Here is a 21,373-nt window from a genome sequence, read left to right on the forward strand (position 1 = left end):
AGTGCACTATTATGTTTCCTCCAAAGAATGTGGAGGAAGGGGGAAGAGCTCTTAACCCAAATACCCCTCAGTAGAAACCCCTGTAAGACCTTGACCGCCACCCTCTTCCATGCTGAGAGTAGAACCTAGGTGGTTGGATGTCGTCCTGGACATTTTGGATAGGACCAGTTTGTCTCTGGGGTTCTTGAAATGGGCAGCCTTTTAAGCAACTCCCTGCCTTTTCTAGCCTGTGAAAATCATTAAAGTGAAGTCTGAGCTTTATCTTTTGAACTATGAAGGCCCACATATTTACAAACGTTCTTAATGAAGCGCTACCCAAAAATCGTTGATCCTGTCTCAACCCCTGGTTCTCTGCAGGCTACGTCTGCTGCCTTGGAGTCCAGAGCCAAGAGGACTCGTTACCTGTGTTATGTAACGATGGCAGAATTGACATTGCACAAGAAGCAAATGGCTCTCTGAGCCACCATTCTCCATGGACTCTTTAGCCAGATTAAAACATTTGAACTGGCCTGAAATGCCCAGTACCTTGTCTTGACCTAAGTTTAGGTCCCTATCCTGTCCTCTTGCCTAAAAATGGGACCAATTGTTTGTCTATCTCAGGTGTAACAGTAGTAGCTCTGGGTCATTCTGACGTTAACTTATTCTTTTCATCTCTCTAGAGGTGTCCTCATTGTCACATTTAAACATGTTGCCAAATCGGGCAAAGTCCATTCTTTGGACTTGGTATGAGTCACCTCAGAAGGGTCAAAGAAAGGGGTACCCTGGGAATCTAATATTCCCTATATAGCCTCACACACTTCAGTAGTTGGGGCAGCATATCCCTTTTTCCATACGGGTGCAGAGCCATGTTTATGCTTTTTGGCCATTCTAGTCTGAGGAATACAAATCTTCAGTTGCCTCGCTTCACTTGGAAGGTGAACAGGCTGCTTCACATTTCCTTTTTAATAGACCTGTCCTTTCTGTGAATGGAAGTAGAGCCTATGTTGAGAATGTATGTTTCATGCAGAGGCACACACCTGTACGTGTTTTACCTTTTGAAGACTTGCGTTGTAGGTGCTTCAAACAAGGACTCCTATGGTCCAGATATTTCAGCCAACCAGAACTCCCTCCCCCCCCTGCAGTCAAGAGATGTAGCCACCTTTTTATCTTTCTTTTTGTTAAGCCTTATTTTAAATATTTGAAAGTTTTTAGTTAAGTTTGTATTCATACTGTTGACTAAAGATTGTACTGCTCCTAAAAGAGTAGAATGGAACTGTGCAAAATCATTATATTGAGACGTAGTTATCACAGAGGTCCCCTCTGCAGGGCTAGAATCGGACGCCACCTCTGTTAAGGAATGAATATCCTTCTAACAATAATAAACTTAATGAGGATGATCTAGCTGCTAAAAACCAATGTCAAGGGAACCGCACCCCAGAAAGCAGTCTTCTAGCAATTTATCATTCACTGCCCTTGAGCAGATTAACAATTGTGCGCATGGATATAAAAGGACTAGTCTACAAAACACTTTGCGTAGGAGCGTAGCACCATAGAGGCAACAGGATCTAGTGTTCTTGTCATGCGACCCGGAATTAAGTTACCGGCTCCAATATAATAAAGCATATGTTACAGGTGAGTGCAATTACGTGTATCCCAAACAAGGAGAGGTTGTCGACTGCACCACAACCTTCCTCTGTCCTCCATGCTTAGCGACTGCAGCAGGCACCCGCTGCAAGCGGCACAGCACTCTAGTTCAAGTGCTCCGTGAATTTTCAGCACACATAATTATTAAGCATTAGTTTAATAAACCTAGTCTGCTTTGTTCTAACGTGGAGTCGACTAGAGGTTTATGCCCAAACTGTCAAATTGATCACGGCACAGAACAAACACTTAACTTCAGCAGCAGCAGAAAAGAGGAGCAAGTTCACAAAGTTCCCAGACTATTTATAGACTGTTAATGATGGATCAATACACCTGGGACAGTGTTGGCCACATACCAAGGGCATTTTTAATTTGCTTGGTGTTTGTTGTCTTGGGCTGTTAGATTGCAAACTACGAGTGACTGGCATTGCAATACGCACATCTGTGTTCAAAGCCCTTATGCATCCAAACATTCACCCTAGGAAGTCATGTCGAAGGCAATTGTCAATCCAATGGTTCATTTTCCAGTTGTCTCCTCAGGTGACTGAGGTGCAGCACAGGAGTAGCAGCAGTGGACACGTGGAAAAGGTGATGTGGAGGATGTAGCTTCTCAAGCCTGTAGAAAAGAGCTCCCCGTGTGTTTTGCTGGGGAAGTACTCATGACTTTGGATGAGTTGGGTGCAGTTGGCAGACCGAAACAGCTGGTTCAAGTTGTTCGAGAGGTTCCGACAGCTTGAGGTCACAGCTGGAAAGTGGCAGAAAATCCAGGAGAGTGCTTAACCCAAGAATGAAGGGGTGCTGAGCACACCCCCCAGGAGAGGCATGAGAGCTTCTGTGTTAGCTTGGTGGATGTGACCATTATCTAGAGGGATTGAAGATAAGGGCACCTGGCAGAGCCCTGAAAAACCCAGGTGGGTATACTTAAATTAACAAACTTCAGGGCGAGAGGTCAGAGTTCCAACATTATAGTAAATATGACAGTCACTTCTTACTGCATCATTTTTCACAAAATGTATTTAATGACATCTGGATAAAGTTGGTGGAGATAGAGAACCCAGAGATGTTTAGAAAAAACAATACATATAGGTATGATCAGTAAGACAGGCTGGATCCCAATGCAATAACAACAACCGATAACTGCCACTATTGGTTGATCATTTCAATTGTGCAGTCACAAGAGTAAACATAAACCCACATCAATGGACATATATACAAAAAAGCACATTAAAAATGCTTTAGTTTCTGTTAATTTAATTAACTAGAGGGACCAGTGGCATATATGCTTCTGATGAAAGCAACCAGGATAAGACCCCTTTTTTTTAACATTGGATCTACATCTGCCCTTGTGCTCTAGATCTTTGACCACAGGATACCTCATAATCTAATGCCCTGATGAAGGCCGATGAAATAAGAGCATTCTCACACTGCTAAACAGGCTGAAACACAGTTGTGTCGACAACTTAAATGGCAGGATTTGACTAAAACACTGTACAATTGGCCGACTAATGTGGTAGTTATATTTATACGGCCCCAATATAGTGAGCAGGGTTGTTTGACATTCATATGAGTAATGTTTGTTTTTCTAAAGTTTTGATTGTCATGTACATGTCATTCACCAAAACTTTTTTTCCTGTGCAACACTTATTAATGTATCCTTGTTCTGTGATTTCACACTTTTCTTTATATAGGTGGTATGTGGAATAAATAAGAGTAGGTTCCTCTTTATCCGTGCTCGCCGTGATCATTTTTCATACATATAGACTTAAGATTACCTGGGCAGATCAGGGAATGGCGAGGTACCCTTTTTTTTTATATATTTGAGACCAGTGTTGTGCCGTCTGAAGTCAGACAATGGAAGTTTGTCTGAAAACACAAGAGCAATCACAAGATGGAATGTGAAGTGAGTGCCAAGTCAAGCAGAGGAGTCCAGAGAAACCCTGGAAGTACAATTACACTAAACTGTGCCTGAATCTACTTGTTTTGATATGTGGTCCAACTATGAAACCATGCAATGTGAGCATTAAGTTGGAGGACATAGGATTCTGGGAATTGTTGTTCAAGTAAACGAAATGCCTAATACAGACAGAGCTTAGGCAATAATTTCTGAGAATTGTAGTACATGCACTGACCTGTCTAAAAGACCAAAAAGAGAAGCTTTGATGCTGCATTGTGGAAATTATAGTCCTAGTAAAGTGACCCATAAAGACACAAGAGAAATTCATATGCTTCATTCTGGGAGTTGAGTTCCTGAAGTATACAAGCGATTTTGCGCATGAGCCGAAGGACCATCCTTCTGAAAAGCGAAATAATTTAAAAATAGAAATGAGAACATTTTATGCAAACTTGTTTTGCTGGTACACTGCTGTCATCTTTAAGGTAATACAAACAACAAGGGTTTACCGAGCTTTCAAAGAGGACTCTGTGTAAAACACTTAACCTAGACACCTGTGTTCAGCCTGCAGGAGAGCAGTTTGAATCATGACATGGGTGACCCAGGCCGCCTTCTTTCCAAAGTCGATAAATGGGTACCATTACATTCGAGTAATAAAACACTCAATAGTACACACTTATTTTTCGGGGGACATCTGCTGCTTTGCAGACACACAGAACAAATTAAAGAATGAGCAGGTGTCACATTACCAAAGGTCATTGAGGCCCGGTTGTCAGAAGACTAATCGGACATCTTCCCCCAAGTAGCATGTTTGACGTCTACTTCCGAGATTTAACGTCCCTCGTACAAGCCTTCCCAATCTCGTATCACCTGCGAGCCTAGACATGTGTCGAAAGCCACCTCCGAATCTCGACGCCAGGTGTCGAAACACTCGGAAAACCCTAAAGGCTCAGGAAAACATTCCTCTAGTCATGGGAAGGGGTAAAAACATTAAAAAAAAAAACTCAGAACACCAGGTTCAAAAGGAAAAACAAAGACCCTAAATCTTTAGGAAAATCTAAGGTCCCTGTCACCAAGGGAAAGATTGTTTCTCCCACTGCTCAGGATATGGGCATGGAGGAAGAGGAAGAGGATGATCCTGAATTCATTCCTAGTTCAAAAAAATTGGAGTTTGACGACATAAATGGGGTAATGAGAAGAATGTCATTTATGGCAGACTTCTATGAGAAGGACCCTAATCATTTCCAGAGATATATCAGCACTACAGCTACCTCTGCCCTTTTGGGGTCCAAGCCCTCTCAACCACCTACTAAAAGGCTCCGCTCTGAGGCTCCAGCGCAGGGTTCATTTTCAGACCCTTTGCTAATTGAACCTTACGATCCAGAGTCCTATGGTGATGAAACAGATACACACATGCTTGAAGACCAGACAGGCGTTTCTTACTACGGGGACAGTGAGGACCAGGACGAGGAGGAGGTTGAGGCGGAAGCCTACAATCTTGACTCTTCTATTCCAAAATACCCCCCGGTGAACAAATCACTGATTGATAATCGGCCACTCAATGAGGTATTGGTGAAAGCAGCAGCTCATTTCCAAATAGAGACGCAAGGTGCCCAAGAAGATAAAGATTGCACAGAGGAAATCTTAGGTGACGGAGCGATTTCCCAGGCTATTCCCCATATTAAGAGCCATCCAGCACAGAATCGGTTACTCGCTGGTAACACCTAATCTTACTCGTGCAGTTAATCCACAAGTTGAAAAATTATTCCGCGCTGCACCCTCCAATCCCATGTACATTAGGGGGCAATTAAAACCCGACTCCCTCGTAGTAACAACTACCGGAAAGAGGGCAGGTACACCACTCTCTTCTTCCGTAGCACCTCCCGACAAAGAGCAAAAGAATTTACGCTCTGGGTAGGAAAGTTTCCTCCACGTCAGCCTACCAGGAATGCATTTCTAACAGTACCACTGTTAGCAAGCTTTAACTGCCATCACTGGGAACAAGTAGCTGCTGTAGTAGCCTCTGCACCTGAACCACTTAAGGGACAGTTAGCCCAAATTGCAGCAGACAGTAGGTCCGTGTCTGGATGCATCCTTAAGACCAATTTTAATGTATCAGACAATGCTGGAAGGTTGATAGCCGAAGGCAGTCATAAAGCGCCATGCTTGGCTACGACAGTCTGGCTTCAAGCCCGAGACCCAAGCCACACTCATAGACATGCCGGTAGAGCCGAATGTTCTTTTTGGGAAAGCAGTGGAAGAGGCACTAAAGACTGCTAAGGACAAATACGAGACCTTAAAATCTCTCGGCCAACGGACAAAAAAGCCCTTAGGTCAGAGGGGAAATAAGAATTTTTGTCGCTTTCGCGGCCAAAGCTCCCAGAGGGTTCCAACTACTATCAAAATCAAGGAACCTCATGGGGCAACAATAAGTCCCAGGCTACACAAGGTTTCACCAGAGGTCAGCGTAGGGGCCGCACTAGGGGTAGAGGCAGCCCTGGTAGAGGTGGTACGCCACCCAATAAACAGTGATGTTCCGCTGCAGGTCCCTTCCCCATGCATCCCCAGTAGGGGGGGGCGGGCGCATTTCCACCTTCACCCACGCATGGGAAGGGATCACTTCGCACAGATGGGTGCTGTCCACATACTGTATAGAGCTACTAGAATGCCCCCGCAACCATCCTCCAAGACAGAGTACACTCCTTATTCAACCTACTTCCTTATGCCAAAAAAAGAGCTAACGATGCACCCAGTATTAGACTTGCGCCCTGCTAACCAGTATGTCAAGCCACAAAACGTCTGCATTACTACACTCCGAGGTAATTCCCCCTACTAAAAAAGGGGATTACATGGCAACATTGGATATGAAAGACGCCTAGTTTCATATTTCAATGTTTCCAGCGCACAGAAGATTCTTAAGTTTCAGGATAGACGGCCAACACTACCAGTTCAAAGTGCTGCCCTTCGGAATAGCCTTGGCTCCAAGGGTATTCACCAAGGTACTGGCGGTGGTGGCGGCGCACCTACGCAGGGAGACAATCCCAGTGTACCCTTACCTGGAACACTGGCTCATCACAGGGGAAACCCCCATAATTTGCAGATTCAACATTCAAAGAACAATCGACCTCCTCTTCCAATTGGGCTTCTCTATCAATGAGAAAAAATCAAGCCTGGTGCCAAGCACCTCAAAACAGTTCCTAGGAGCTGTCCTAGATGCCCAAGAGGGGTTGGCCTTTCCATCAGGGGAAAGAATTCGAAATCTGTTGCAAATTTCTGTATCAGTCTGGTCGCCAAATAAGGGTACGCAAAGCGATGTGTTTGCTAGGCATGATGGCATCTTGCATATACCTGGTTCCCCAAGCACGCCTGCGCATGCGACCCATGACAGTGGACTCAGGCAAGTGGAAGTGGTCGTTTTGCCAACACTGGTACAGAGTCTTCGCTGGTGGACAAGAGAATCTTAGAAAGGGGAAAACCTTTTACGATCCAGAGATGAAGCCGTTGTCACAACAGACGCCTCTCTGGAAGGGTGGGGAGCTCACTACCTTCACCACACAGCCCAGTGGCTTAGAACGACATCAATCTGCTAGAACTTCTGGCAGTCTTCAGAGCGCTTCGGGCATTCAAACCCCTCCTATCCAACCTGTCAGTGCAGATTCTAACAGCCAGCACGACGGCGATGATTTACCTAAACAAACAAGGGGGCACTTGTTCGCCAAATCTGTCCAAGCTTGCCCAGAAAATCTGGAAATGGGCACTCAGACGGAAGATTTACCCGTTATCCCAACATGTTGCAGGGGATCTCAATTCACTATCGGACGCTCTGAGCCGAGATTCACCTTCCAGAGGAACACGAGTGGCAACTACACGAAGAAGTCGTAGAAGATCTCTTCTCTCAGTGGGGTTTCCCCACTATAGACCTATTCGCCACAGGTGAAAACAGACCATGTCCAGACTTCGCATCCAGGTTCCCCCAGCCAGGCTCCAAGGGGAACTCTCTATGGATGAATTGGTCAGGGATGTTTGCCTACCCTTTTCCACAAACCCCTCTGATGAAGGTGGTTGACAAGATACACAGGGAATCGATGACGCACATCCTAGTTGCTCCTATGTGGGCGAGACAACCATGGTTTCCACACCTACGCAAACTGGCGGTGTGCGACCCCCCATCAGACTCCCATGCTGGTACAACCTACTCTTCCCAGCACGAAGGACAGACCAAAGCATCCTCAACCCAACTTGATGAATTTAGCAGCATGGCTCCTGAAGTCCTAGAGTTCGGCCATCTCAATTTACCCCAGAGATGTATGGCTATCTTAAGAGTCAAGAAAACCTAACACAAGGCACTGTTACTTTGAAGTGGAAAAGATGTGTTATTTGGTGCCAGAATAAACAAATCGACCCAATTAATTGTACTCCTTCCTATATGCTCCGCCTACTGGATGCAGGGTTGGTATTTAATTCACTCTTTATACCTGGCGGCGCTAGTGTCGTGGTGGAAAGTGCCAGTTGTCAAAGCCTTTATGGAAGGGGTAAAGAGACTCCACCCTCCAATTTCTAACCCACCACCAGATTGGGATCTTTGTGGTGCTTGCTAAACTCATGGCACACCCCCTTTGAACCCATGCATAAAGCTAGTCTCAAACACCTGACTTATAAAACTGCCTTCTTAGTAGCCATTACATCCATATGAAGGGTCAGTGAAATGCAAGCTCTGTCAGTGCAGGATCCTTTCTTTACTATTCATAAGGATAAACTGGTTTTACGTACTCACCCTAGGTAATTTCAAAATTCCATGTTAACCAGTCCATTGAGCTACCGGCCTTCTTCCAAGAACCCAAGAGCTCTGCTGAGTTGAAACTCCACAAACTAGATGGGAGAAGGGCGGTCCTCTACTACGTAGACAAGACCAGACTGCTAAGAAAGACAGACCAACTGTTTGTCTCCATAGCTCTAGGCAGAGAAGGAGATCGCGTCTCTAAAGGTGCCATCTCTAAATGGATAGTCAGATGTATCCCACTGTGCTACTCCCTTTCAGATAAAACTCTGCCTTTTACGCCGAGGGCCCACTCCACAAGAGGTACTGGGGCCACTCTGGCTTGCATTGCAAATGTACCCCTTGACACCATTTGCAAAGCAGCTACATGGAGCTCTATTCACACCTTTACTCGACACTACTGCATTGACGCTCATTCCAAGACACTCAAGTGGGTCAAGCAGTTCTAAGACATTTGCTCACTCATGACCCTTCTCACATCCCACCCCCTTCTAACACTGCTCGGTAATCTATGCACAGCATGTGATCTATGCAGATTCCACAAGCCTCAGAAGGAATACATTACTCACCGTAATCGTATTTCTGATGCTTGTATCTGCTTAGATTCACATGTGCCTGCCCTTCCTCCCCTCTGAGAGAAGGTGCATGGATGTTTGTAATCTTATTTGCTTGGATACTCTGTACTCATGCTACTTCATGTCAGAAAAAATACAATCTATGGGTCCTAGACGCGTGAGGGATCATGGGTACAGTGGACGTCACACTAGGGATAGTATTACTGGCACACCCTAGTTCGCCCCTTTTCGAGTTTCAAACTGTAATACTCTGCAGCTTCCACTAGATGTCAGCCTATGCACAGCATGTGAATCTAAGCAGATACAAGCATCAGAAATATGATTACGGTGAGTAATGTATCCATACAGGTGGCTCCGATCATCGGAGCGATAGAGCATCGACTGTAAGAGCCTTCCAGGCATCCTGGTTCGCCGTGGGCCAATTCAAACCAATCCTCTGGGCCCTGCACCATTCCACGGTTTATGCTGTGGACCACTTCAACCACTTCTTCCACCACATGCAATAGTTTGGTCCCTCACCGACCTTCCAAGACATGGCAATTCTGCATTTGGGGCTTATACATGCTAGGTCCATAACCTTTACTATATGGTTAGCTTTATCTGGGCGGGGATATTTGCCAAGTAGGTATTCCACAAGCATCCACTTATATCTGCTCACGCCTGCCGTTTGCAGGGCCTGTTGAATTTGGAGCCAAAAGGAGCAAACCTTTGGGCACAGCTAAAGCATTTGAAGGAAGTCCACAGGCTCTCCTCTGATGCAGGGGATGCCACTTTATTAAAATCCTGCATTTCTAGAAACTTTCTTTGCAAACAGCAGGGCGGTATCCCATTGCTTTTTTTAATCTAATTCAACAACCTAAGTCTGCCTCCCAAACACCTTTGAGTCGAGTGACCTGTTCCCCACAATCAGACTTTGGTAAAGGTGTGTCGCAAGTTATCTTCTTGGGTTCCTTTGGCCATATGGCCCACTGCGCCCTATCAAAGCTAGTGAGCCTCATGTATCTCGAAGCGTCCCTTACGCATCCCGTATTCGTCTGTCAGAAGGCCCTGTACTCTGTCCTTAAAGACATCCCCCCAGGTGGCAAGGCCCAGCCCCTCCCATCTTCTAAACGACGGCAAATCACACTTGCCTTGGCACACGTTCGTAGCGAAGGGTAGTTGTGTGGAGTATGCGTATCCCAAACCAAGGACCTTCCTTATCCTATTCCAGATCTTCCTCCCCAGCTCTATCATGTAAGGATTATCCGGTAGGCAACCATCTGCAATCCACAAGGCCTCCTTATCCACACTGGCGTTATGGCCCCCTGCATCAACGAGTTGTCAAGCATTGCATCGTCTGGCAGCCATTTAGCCAGGTACTGTGCCTGAGAAGCCAGGTAATCCAGCTCAAGCCACGGCAGTTGGACCCCCCCCACCCCCCTCCGTCCTCATACCTCAGTCTCAACATAGACCATGCTATTCTATGTCTCTTCGCCCCCCAGAGAAATCCATTTGCAAAGGAATCCAGGGATTTAAAAAATGAGCACGGGATATGGAACTAGACGTTATCCCTCAAGTCCATTACCACTTCTCCTCCCAGCTACCTCCGAGAGCTGGTGACACAGGCCCGCCTCTCAACCCCCTCTCCTTGGTAGGGTACAACACTCTTGCACGGCAGCAGGCAAGTGGAAGACACCACTCCAATTATTGCTGCAGCCCAGTCTTCCGCTGCTTCAGTGACTCTCTGGGCACCCTGTCAGTCGCGTCACAGCAGGGTCTCCAATGTCACACCATCGTGGGCACTTCAGCAGCAGCAGGCTGCATCAAATAACTGCTAATCAGGGCGCAAATCTGTTCCGGAATCGGCAGGGGAGCACCTCAATCCTACAGTTATCCACTCAATCAAAATCGATCGGCAGGAATGGGCACAAACAATCGGAGGATCTAACTGGGGACTCCTCATGGCATTGTGGCAAGCCAAGCCACGCCCCCGGCGCCCCCCGCCCCCCATAGTACTCTTATGCGCAGGAGCAACCTAACCTTAAGCAAAGTTGACATCATATCCCCATCTGGGAGCCTTAGTCTTGTATTTTTAACATGATAAAACGTTTAGTAGAATAATGCAAAATGGCATGCTAAAACATAAATGCATAGTTTTTCATGAAGTAGTGATACACGTGAGAAAAGTAGGTAGTCGTTTGTCTGCATTACTAGCTTTAGTTGGCTTTAGTTACCTGACTTGCAGGTTGTTGTGTGGCATAAGAGACAATGTACACTTAGCTAATTTTTAGTGGCTTCATTCCATTTGGCCAGATAACCTGTGTAAATCATTAACAATCTGTGGAGGTTCCCAGAGAACTGTGCGTGTGTGAAACCTATACCTGATTGAAGGCCATCTCTACCTTTTTTAATACTTTCACAGGCAACAAAATGTGCTGTAGCAAGGATTACACAAATGACAGGTTATTATTGTTGAAGACAGAGGAAGCTATGCCAGGAAAAAACTTAGTGATGGACAGGTTTCTATAAAAAAAGTGCTTAAAAGTTGGAGATGGACTTTGTGCCCTTAAATATTTAATCTATTCCCACTTCTTTAATATGCTTTGGATTTGCCCAGGCAGTACAAGAAAGGCAGCAGCAAGGTTGATGTGAGTAGGTTATGGGAGTCTGTCTCTGTCCAATCAAATTGAAGTGTAAGTGGGGTTTAATAAGTAGTTGGCAGCCTTGATGGACAGGTAAATAGGGTGCATCTGAAAATGAGGATTCCCCTTGCTTGTGCTAGGCCTTTGGGGCAGCATTACACTTCCAACTTGTGCAAACCAATTACTTTAAATGAAGGGCTATTTATACATGGGTGTTTGTTAAACTAATATATATATATAGACAAACACCCATGTTTATATATGTTTGATGGATTTTTGTTTCCGAATAAACATTTGACTGACTGATATATTCACAAAAAAAAAAAACTTTGTTAAGGGGACGTTATGGTTAAGTTCCGCTACTAAAAACCTGTGCAATTCACTAAAGAAACTTTACAAACGTGACATTATGGTTCAAAGTAAAACCGAAAAAACCCTTGAAATTCACCAGTTATGGTAAGCTAAGCAAACATAACTCACGCCAACACTGTGCACTGCTAAGACTAACACCCAGGACATCAAAGATGACATCACAAATATCATTGATGAAATCGCATGTCTAGCCCCTTCTTTTTTGTTCACTGCCATATCTAGGCCAGATGGGTTTATTTACGGACAGTCAGAAACTTAACTTTCTAAAGGTATTACATTTATAGATATTGCTATTCTCACATGTTCTTACACTACCTTCCTTAGAATGTAATCGCATCTTATGATGTACATATGTAGGGGTAGAAGCAGGCCTGAAACGCAGCAATAATTTTTGTGTGTGAATACAATCATGTAGATTATACAAAGTTGCTAATGGTACTGCCTCTTGTTTACTTACTTCACGCTCCATATATAGGCCCCATATTTGTATGCATTGTAGTCTATTTGTTTTGTGTGCATTAGTAAAAATATGTAGAAAGTGATGCATTATTAGCTACTTAGTACATGTTTCACAGTACCGAAAAGTCTGATACAGAAGCATGCACTGTTTTATTATATAACTTTGCAAAATTACATATATAGCACCTCTGTGGTTGAAAGGGGCCCATAGGAAACAAGGCGAGTCACCACACACGATAGATACGCCAGACACAAGGTTGTATTCCCAAAGCTGGGGTTTATTGCAAAGCAAAAGTCTCAGTTGGCCAACTCGGTCTCACGTCCCGCGACGTGTATCTCTAGACCTCGAGGGACGCAAGAGAGTGAATTACGTACACCAGTTACATATATACAAAATGCATATCAAACAATCAGCTATGACAAGTTTAACACCCCTCTTTTATTGGTTTCCTTTGAACTTGGTGTGATGATGGACATCTCCGACAACTATGACACCTTCAAACATCTATTCTAGTAACGATTTGCAATTTGTGAGTACGGAGGCATCTTTCAGTTGTTGAATAGAACACAGCGCTTCTGTTCTTGGCAGCAAGCTACATACGAAGGGGAGGAGTTGCATTCCAAACCTTGCTATCAAGTGCTATTTGTGTCCTGGGAGCCGACGCGCTCTAGCAAAGGGGGGGGCCGTAAGAAAAGAATAATTCAAGCCTTTAGCTGTATTATTCTAACATATTCTACCATATAACGAGACTGGCTGGCAGCTGCGAAATGATTAAATGCCCTGCAGCTCTGCTTCAAGGCTACATTCGGGAGGGAGCCGGGCATTCTTCCTGGCGCTGTCTACGTTTGTGTTTCAACAAACTCATGTTATCCTCACGGCCCTGCGGCCTTGTCCTTTTTACGTGCAGACAACAATGTTTTACAGTCGAGCAGTGTAAGCGGAAAATATACTGCGAAGCAATAGGAACAGAAAGCAATGAGCAATGGTTAGAAAACAAAATGGCGATTTCTTGTTGCAGCAAAATGGGTGTTCAGTGGCAGACTCGAAAACCTACATTCTGTCATATAGTGCATGAGACGGTTGGCCCACGGCCACCAAAATACGTTTGCGGTCACACAGTAGAGGTATCTCTTTTTCTAGACTGACATGGTGTATGCTGAAGCCAATACCTACATTTCTGTATGAGTAGGTTCCTGTACTAGAAAGAACACTGCAATAGAATGATCTTTAGAAAGCTACATTGTGTGATGAAGTATGTAGTTTATTACGCATCTCCCGATAATCCCTGATTTTTGCCAACATTACATTCACAGCCCCCTTTGGTTGAAAAGTAAATGCACATGTCATGTCATCAGTGATGTCATCTTTCATGTCCTGGGTGTTAGTCTTAGCAGTGCACGGTGGTGGCGCGAGTTATGGTTGCTTAGCTTAGCATAACTGGCGAATTTCAGGGTTTTTTCAGTTTTACTTTGAACCATAATGTCACGTTTGTATTATGTCATGTTTGGTTTTTTTTTTTTTTTTTTTTTTTTTTAGTGAATTTGTACAGGTTTTTAGTAGGACAATTTAAGTATAAGGTCTTGTTAATAAAAAAAATGTTATACTGCATGTCACAGATTTTCAGTAGGGCAACGTAACCATAACGTCCCTTTACCAAGGGTCGTTTGATAAACAGTATACACCTTGCGAAGAATGCCACATGGAAGTATTCTGCCGTACTGCACAGTGACATGTCCCGGAATCAGTACACACTTAACTGTACGATCTATGCCCTGTGGGAAGTGTGCGAATAGATTTTATATTCATGTAGGAACGTTCACCTTCAACATTTGCCATACACAACGCCAACATGTATTGGTATGCAGCGATTACCAATGCACTACACATTATATATCGATAGCAAAAGTTGTACTTATCTGAAAAACGCATCAGCGAAAGGCATCCGTCCCCCCCTAAGAAACAGCAGCACTGGTGTAATGTGAAAGCATAAACAGTGGCGCTACCTTGCACATAACAGTTAGTCGCCATACATCTACCGACCCATGTTACCGTTTCTTGCCTTTTTGCTCATTGCTGTTCGCAAATTGCCTTATTGCCTGCTGTGCCAAAAAATAAAGGCACCCGTAAACAAAGGAAATAATGCGTTAATATGTCCTTTCATAGTGTAATGAAATTCTTTTTTGCATAAACTCAAGTACTGCATATTTCTCAGTAAAGTACATAGGCGCAATAATCTTTGCCAGTAATAGTCTAAATTAGCAAAACAGTAACGTGTGCTACTGAAAAGGACGATTACTTGTTGTGATCCAGGGCTGCTTTGGCAGTTCAGATTACAAAACAAAATTCTCTTTGAAGATGGCCGCCATAGAAATGGAAGGCGGTTATTGCATACATAGCCCCTCTTCCCTTTCCATGGTACGCTGCTCAAAGCACAAGTACGTGACGTAACGCAAAACTTGTAAATAAACATACAGCGACGTACAACCTAATAACTTGCATTTAGAAATAATACAGTGGAATGGAATGTAAAAGAAAACGTGAACATAAGTTTGCAAAGTAGGTTTATTTAACAATAAACTGGCAGAGACCATCGGAGTAAGCCCATTTCCAATACAATCATAACAATGCTTGTAAGGGTGGCATTGCAAATGTTGAAGATGAGGAACACATTTTATTTTTTTGGCATACAAAAATATTGGTCTTCGTTGAAGCAGTCGCTTTGTTACCACAGTGATTTCCCAGAAGTCGTCACGACCTTGCGCCTACAGCACCGTAAATGATGTGATGTTGCTCTGAATAGCAAGTTCAGCGTACGGACAAAGCGGGCTTACAGTCTCATTCCACATAATTATTATGGTGAAGCAACCGCTCACCAGTAGTTGCATTTGCCGTCCGAAAAAGCCCTCACTCGGAATTTGGAATCCATGCACGCACAGTAGGGCAATATATACCTAGGCAGGAAAGGTTACAGAAAATACGTATCAATAACCAACCTCTACCAAAAAATTTCAAAAAAGACACAAATGTGCAAAGTACTACACAAATGTATATGTTCAAACATGACCTTTTAGTAAAATGTTACTAATGTCCATGTGTACCTATAGCAGCAAGCTACAAACGCCAAGATTTTGCATGCGCCTTAAGAGAAAAAAAATACCAACTACACAGGAAGAGGATAAATTGGTTATGAAATGAAAAAGAAAGGACAATTAAAAAAAGAAAATTTTGTCTCGTGATTTCAAAGAAGACCAAAACAACGTGCAAAGTTGTACACAAAGCTATGTGGACAAAGGTACCGTTTCAAATAAGAAATATGAATGCTAAAAAAAGATGATTGGAGTCATACGCTACAAATGTACAACCTGGGCACTCTGCATTATTACAGGAAAAATGTAACAGTAAGATAATATGGCAATTATATTGGCACAATTAGATGTGCGGTAATGCAACAATAAAGCGCGGTTCGCTGTAGAGTGGGCAAAAGTAAACTTACATAATATTTACTGCCTCCATTCTGTTTGTGCAAGTCAGACACCAATGTATTTGCTTCGAAGAATCTTTGTATACTCATGTCCCTTACAAACTTTTTAAAACATAACGTTATCAATTGCTATTTTTTTCAACCCTTTAATTCCGTGAATTGCTAGTAAGTTTCCCTTTCGCTGAAGGTCAAAAAACAATTGCTCCTTATACATTCACTCGGATGCGCGAGCGTTCAACTGGAAAAGCAACTCATGTGGCCTTCACTCAGAAACCAAATACATTCTTTCTTTGAAGCAACATATTGCAATCCAATTATGAGAACTGCTACTCCCATACACCTCCAGAAGCACTGTCTCCAGCAAACACTGCAGATGGTGGCCTTAGTTTTCAAAATTTAGGACGCCAGTCTGACGGCAATTGCATTCCAAAAACATTTTAACCCACACGCAGAAATTTCCATTTAAACGTATCACATTGGTGACAAGAAAACTCCACTTGTGGGTCCACGTCACATTCCGCCCCCTCACAGGTCGCCTTCTGAAATACTGTTACATGAGTGTGACGAGTCCAATTGTGTCTTCTTTTGGATGTGTTTCTGGCGATATCCGCGTACACGAAAACATGACTAAAAGATAGAGGGGGCACCGAAGAAAGCTGACTTACTTCACGCTGTTCTACAACCAATCAGGGAAAGAGCCACATGTTTGCGGGCGCAAACTTTTCCCCCATTCAATCTAAGGGGAAAAGAGACGTTTTGAGAACCCTTGCCCCGTACAATTTCGCCCCCTGCACCAAACATCACCAAACTGAAAGAGTGTTAGATATTTCTTTTTTTGTGCAAACTTTGGTGACTAATCGTCCAAAGGTAGCACAGGTATAAGGCTGCCAAGAAGTGTTCTTCCTATGGAAACAGCAACTGGACCACAACACCACAGCCACTAACGTGCCTGTCTAATATGCTGCAGTGGTTGTGGGCTGGACCTGGAGATTTACATGTATGCCCACAGATATTTGAATGTATACATGTACATTGGCTTATAGCTGCACTGCTTATAAGATTGTTTCTGGGTGCATGGCCTTTGGCCATGCATCCAAGACTGTACACCCTCCCCACAACGATCTGACATGCTAACCTATACTACGGGTGTTTGCATTGCTGTAATATGATGTGGTGGTTCTGGCCAAGGCCTAGGGTTTTAGAAGTATAGTGTATGGGCTACAGCCTGCAGCAATGCAACCAAAACTCTACATCCTGCCCACAACCACCTCAGTGATGTGCAGTGGTACGGGTGTATTGATGGGTGTGCTATGCTTCACTTGTTCTCCCCAGAGACTGCACGCCTAGCTGTATGTCCATAGATATTACAATGTGTGGGTGTGCACTGGCTTATACCTCCAGCCCTTATAACTTTGTTTTTGGGTGCATGGCCTTGGGCCAAGCACCCAACACTGCGCACATTCCCCACAACCATGTAATCGATAATCAATACAACAGGTGTACCCATGGCTGTGACATGCTGCAGTGGTTGTGGCCAGGGCTTTCAGTCTTGGAAGTATGGCCTACGGCCATGCATCCAAGACTCTAGGCCCTGGCCACAACCACCGCAGCATGTCACAACCATGGTGGCGTACTAATCAATAATAGACCCATTGGAAAATGTAATGTAATAACGACATGTACTCAATTTCAATGGTCACTAACACCACGCGTGTCCTTCGAGCATTTTCAAGGTGCCTGCACATAGCACGGACTGAAATACTACCCTTATTACACCCCTCATTTTCTGCATGTATAAATGCCCTGAACAAGGCGGCAATAGAAAATACATCATTAACAGTTGCCGCCCAAACAAACACAGTATTTCGTCCATCTCTTACACCCTGAACCTCCCCAAGCACTATATTAGATCAAAATAATTTCCCAAACACCATTTCGCATGGCGAATACATCATTAACACCTGCCGCCCAAACAAGTACAGTATTTAACCCATCTTACTCTGTGATCCTCCCCACGCAATGTAGGCTAGCAGAACAGTTTCCGAAACAGCATTTCGCCTCCGGTAGCGACCGCACTGTCTTCGGATCCAAGATATCGGACGCATCCACACATTCTGACGCACATCACAGCCCGCTGTAGCCAATCGGCGAAGACGTCGCGTGTCCGCGGTCATGACGCCACCCCCCCCTGGCCAATCGGTATCTTGTCCGCGGAGCGAACAGGGAAGTGTGACCACGGAGCGGACATAGATATCACTAATTTTTTTAGACATATTTTTTGGTCGTTTTTAAAGGAAACTACTGGACGGATTGTCACCAAAATTACAAAAGCACGCTTTCGGGACCAAGCCCCTGCCCCTGCTGCAAATTTGGTGAAAATCCGTCTGACGGTTTGACCTGTAGGCGTGCGCAAAGTTTTTTTTCCCCCCATTCACTCTATGGGGGAAAAAAAGACGTTTTGGGACCCCCCCCCCATAACGTTTGCCCCACTGCACCAAGCACAAGCATCATCAAACTTTGTAAAAGAAATTCAATATATAATGCCCCATTATATTTTTTTTGCAAAGTTTTGTGAGAATTCGTCCAGGGGAAGCAGAGTTATAGGCCGCCCAAAAAGTGCTCTTCCTATGGAAACCGCAACTTAACCATAACCGTGGCTGGTTTTTTTTTTTTTTTTTTATATATATATATATCCTATCATGCAGCGTAACCTTTTTTTTTTTTTTTATATATATATATATCCTATCATGCAGCGTAACCTTTTTTTTTTTTTTTTTTTTTTAATTTGCATTTGGTTTATTACAAACCTTTTGGCAATTAACATATAGATGTGAAATGTGACTAAAACCACCAAATGTGACTGTTAAAACCACAGTACAATTCTCATAGTGTAAATAATTAGCACATGTGCGATTTCCTTTAAAAAATTGCATCTAGAAATGTTAGTCGTTAAGAACCAAAGGAGCGTTATTTCTACTTAATGAAACAACCCACCATTCCTCTGGACTTAAAGTGCTAACTTGATCAACAAAGTTCCAGAAGTGCATTTTTCTCAAAGACGTTAGTCATGTGCAAAGTAGCGGATATGTTGTAATGTTTCACGCTATTTTCTTCCATTACAATGGGCCTCATTACTGGTCTGGTGGTAAGTCTACGGATGCTACCAGTGTGTCGCCGGACCCGTAATAATTTACTGGCGCCTGACTTCCCGGTGCCGTGGGCTATTACAAGTCCGGCGGCCAGGAAGTCAGGCGCTGCTACATTTGTTAATCCCCATAGAGTCCTGTTCCACTCTATGGGAGTGGGGACATGGGAGCACTGGCAACGTTGGCAACGGTGCCAGTGCTCCCGTGATAAGTTTGCCTACCATGGCTGCTGCGCCCGGCAGGTTCAGACCTGTCTGGCACAGCGGCTCTGGCAGGCAGATTTGTAGTTTGACGGTCCGGAAACAAGGGTGCCGGTGAGCTTACCGGCGCCCTTGTTTCCGGACTGGCAACACTGCAATGAGGACCAATGTCTAGAATTAAGGTATTTTTCCCCAATCCCTGAACATGAAGCTAACCCCTCCTTTGTCAAATAGTTCATCCATACTCTGAGGTACTGGTTTCTGAAGTAACTTTGGGGAATTTACTCGGGTACATTTGCACTGAGCCATACAGTTTTGCTTCATATTTAAAATGGTAGAACAGTTTGCATTTCTTTGCCTCTTCCTGCCTACGGATCCAATCATCTTTCACAATTTGACATTGACCTTGTCAGAGTTTGTAGCAAGGTTATCCTGTCAACTTAACTAGCAGACCTTTATAAGCCATGCCCTCAGCTAGGCTTCCTTCGTTACCATTGCTTAGTGCAGTGTTCAGAATATGGAACATAGGAGGTACATTACTCAGTAAGCACTTCAGGTACAAGGCAATGCGTTCCAGCATACTAAGGCAGCAGGCCTAGCTCGTATCGCACGACCTGGGTTGGAATGGACTTTTTGATCCCCACCTTCCAAAATCAGACATTAGACTTGGGCCTGATTCATGGAAGTGTTTTATAATGGCACAATGCCATAGGATAACGTTCTGTGAATCAGGCCCATAGAGTATGAACAGTGACGATTCAGCTACATAAGCTAATACTGCAACCACCTTTAATTATAAAACTGCATGATCAGGAGAGTGGAGAGTGGAGAAGTGGCCACGTTTCCTATGGAGTATCACACACTGGGGAGCCAAATTTTTTTGCTTTCATTTGCAGCGCTTTCTCACACGGGGCATCCGCCAAATTCGAATCTACACGCTCTAGAGGTGGCTCCCTTAACCGCCATATAATGGATGTCTTCTTCCTCGCATGGCTAGTTTGGAGTATGAGCTTATCAAAATGGTGCTGCAAGTCTCATCGTCTGCTCTAAATGGACCAGATCGTCGGCGTACAAAATCCAGTTTAATGGCCTCCCTTCTATCTGTGGGGGGAAAATCTCTCACCTTCCCTATAGTGTCTCCGAAGTCTGAGAAGAACAGATTGAATAATATAGGTCCTAAAGGGCAACCCTGTTTCAGGCCCTTGAATGTAGGTATCTCACCTGAAAGACAACCTGCTGCAGTCTTACTCTGATAGGTTGCAGAGTATAACACCTTTTATTGCCTCAAGTAGATCTATTGGACAGCCCCAGCTTGACATTTTTGTCCCTAGGTGTAGCCAGTCTATGCTGTCAATTCTTAGGCTAAATCAACAAAAGCCAAATACGTATTAGATTTCTTCTCAAGCACTCTGCTTTTTAGTGTATTAAGAAAGATGGTGTTTACGCTGGTCCCTATTCCTTTGACAAAACTGGTCTAAAAAATATCACTTTGTTTAGCCACCTCAATCCAGTCCAAGCGGTGCAATACCAGGGATGCAAACATTTTTCCAGCTACGTCCAAAAGGGCAATAGGGCAATAGCTTTTAGGATCAGTCCTATTGCCCTTTTTTTTTTTTTTCCCAACTTGACATTTATTATTTTTAACTTTGGATGTGAAAATACAAAATACAGGTGGGTACATGTTATGCATTAAGAGCTATTTCACAAAAGTGTTCCAGTCCACCTTAACACCTTTTATCAACATTAACGTTCATTGTTCCAATAAGGAGCAAAACAAAACAAAAAACAATTAAAGGAAAAAGAAAACAAAAAAAGGACAAAAATGAAAGCCCCACCCCCACCCCCCTCCCCCCACCCTCTCTCCCAACTCTCAAGTCTTCTTCCTTCGAGGCATTGCTACTCTGAATCGTAGTTGGCTGCGTGACATTCATCTTTGATCGTCCTAAGGTCATAGATTTCCGATATGGTCTGTGACAGGCAGGGGTTGTTGGCAATGGGTCTTCCGACTTTCCGCCAGTAGTGGCGTAGGTTAAGTGCTAGTTTCTTTGCTGTGTCGGGACATCCGCTGTTGAACATGAGATATATTGTGCAGTGAAGTCGGACCAGGCTTCCTTTTGTCGTGCGGCTTTGTCATGTAGTATTGCCGTTATTTTTTCCATTGTGTAAATGTTTGTGGCGATCTGTATCCAGTCCTTTTTATCAGGTAGGCGTGGGGCTTTCCATTTTATCA

The 21,373-nt window shown here is 44.0% G+C and overlaps 2 protein-coding genes across 2 annotated transcripts in view; one reads left to right on the plus strand and one right to left on the minus strand.

Moving 5' to 3' along the window:
• The window catches only part of LOC138488177 (uncharacterized), a 99,513-nt gene that overhangs the window by 50,122 nt on the left and 28,018 nt on the right, over window positions 1–21,373 (plus strand). The gene's annotated exons all lie outside the window — the stretch shown is intronic.
• LOC138488178 (zinc finger protein 343-like) overlaps window positions 14,861–21,373 on the minus strand; it is a 725,547-nt gene continuing 719,034 nt past the window's right edge. Inside the window, exon 7 of the mRNA XM_069614977.1 lies at window positions 14,861–15,267. Within this exon, the coding sequence (XP_069471078.1) occupies window positions 15,221–15,267 (47 nt within the window). The 3' untranslated portion in view covers window positions 14,861–15,220. The remainder of the gene's footprint in view (window positions 15,268–21,373) is intronic.

The sequence above is a fragment of the Ambystoma mexicanum genome, chromosome 9 (assembly GCF_040938575.1).
Source record: "Ambystoma mexicanum isolate Mex_15411 chromosome 9, UKY_AmexF1_1, whole genome shotgun sequence".
Taxonomy (NCBI): Eukaryota; Metazoa; Chordata; class Amphibia; order Caudata; family Ambystomatidae; genus Ambystoma; species Ambystoma mexicanum.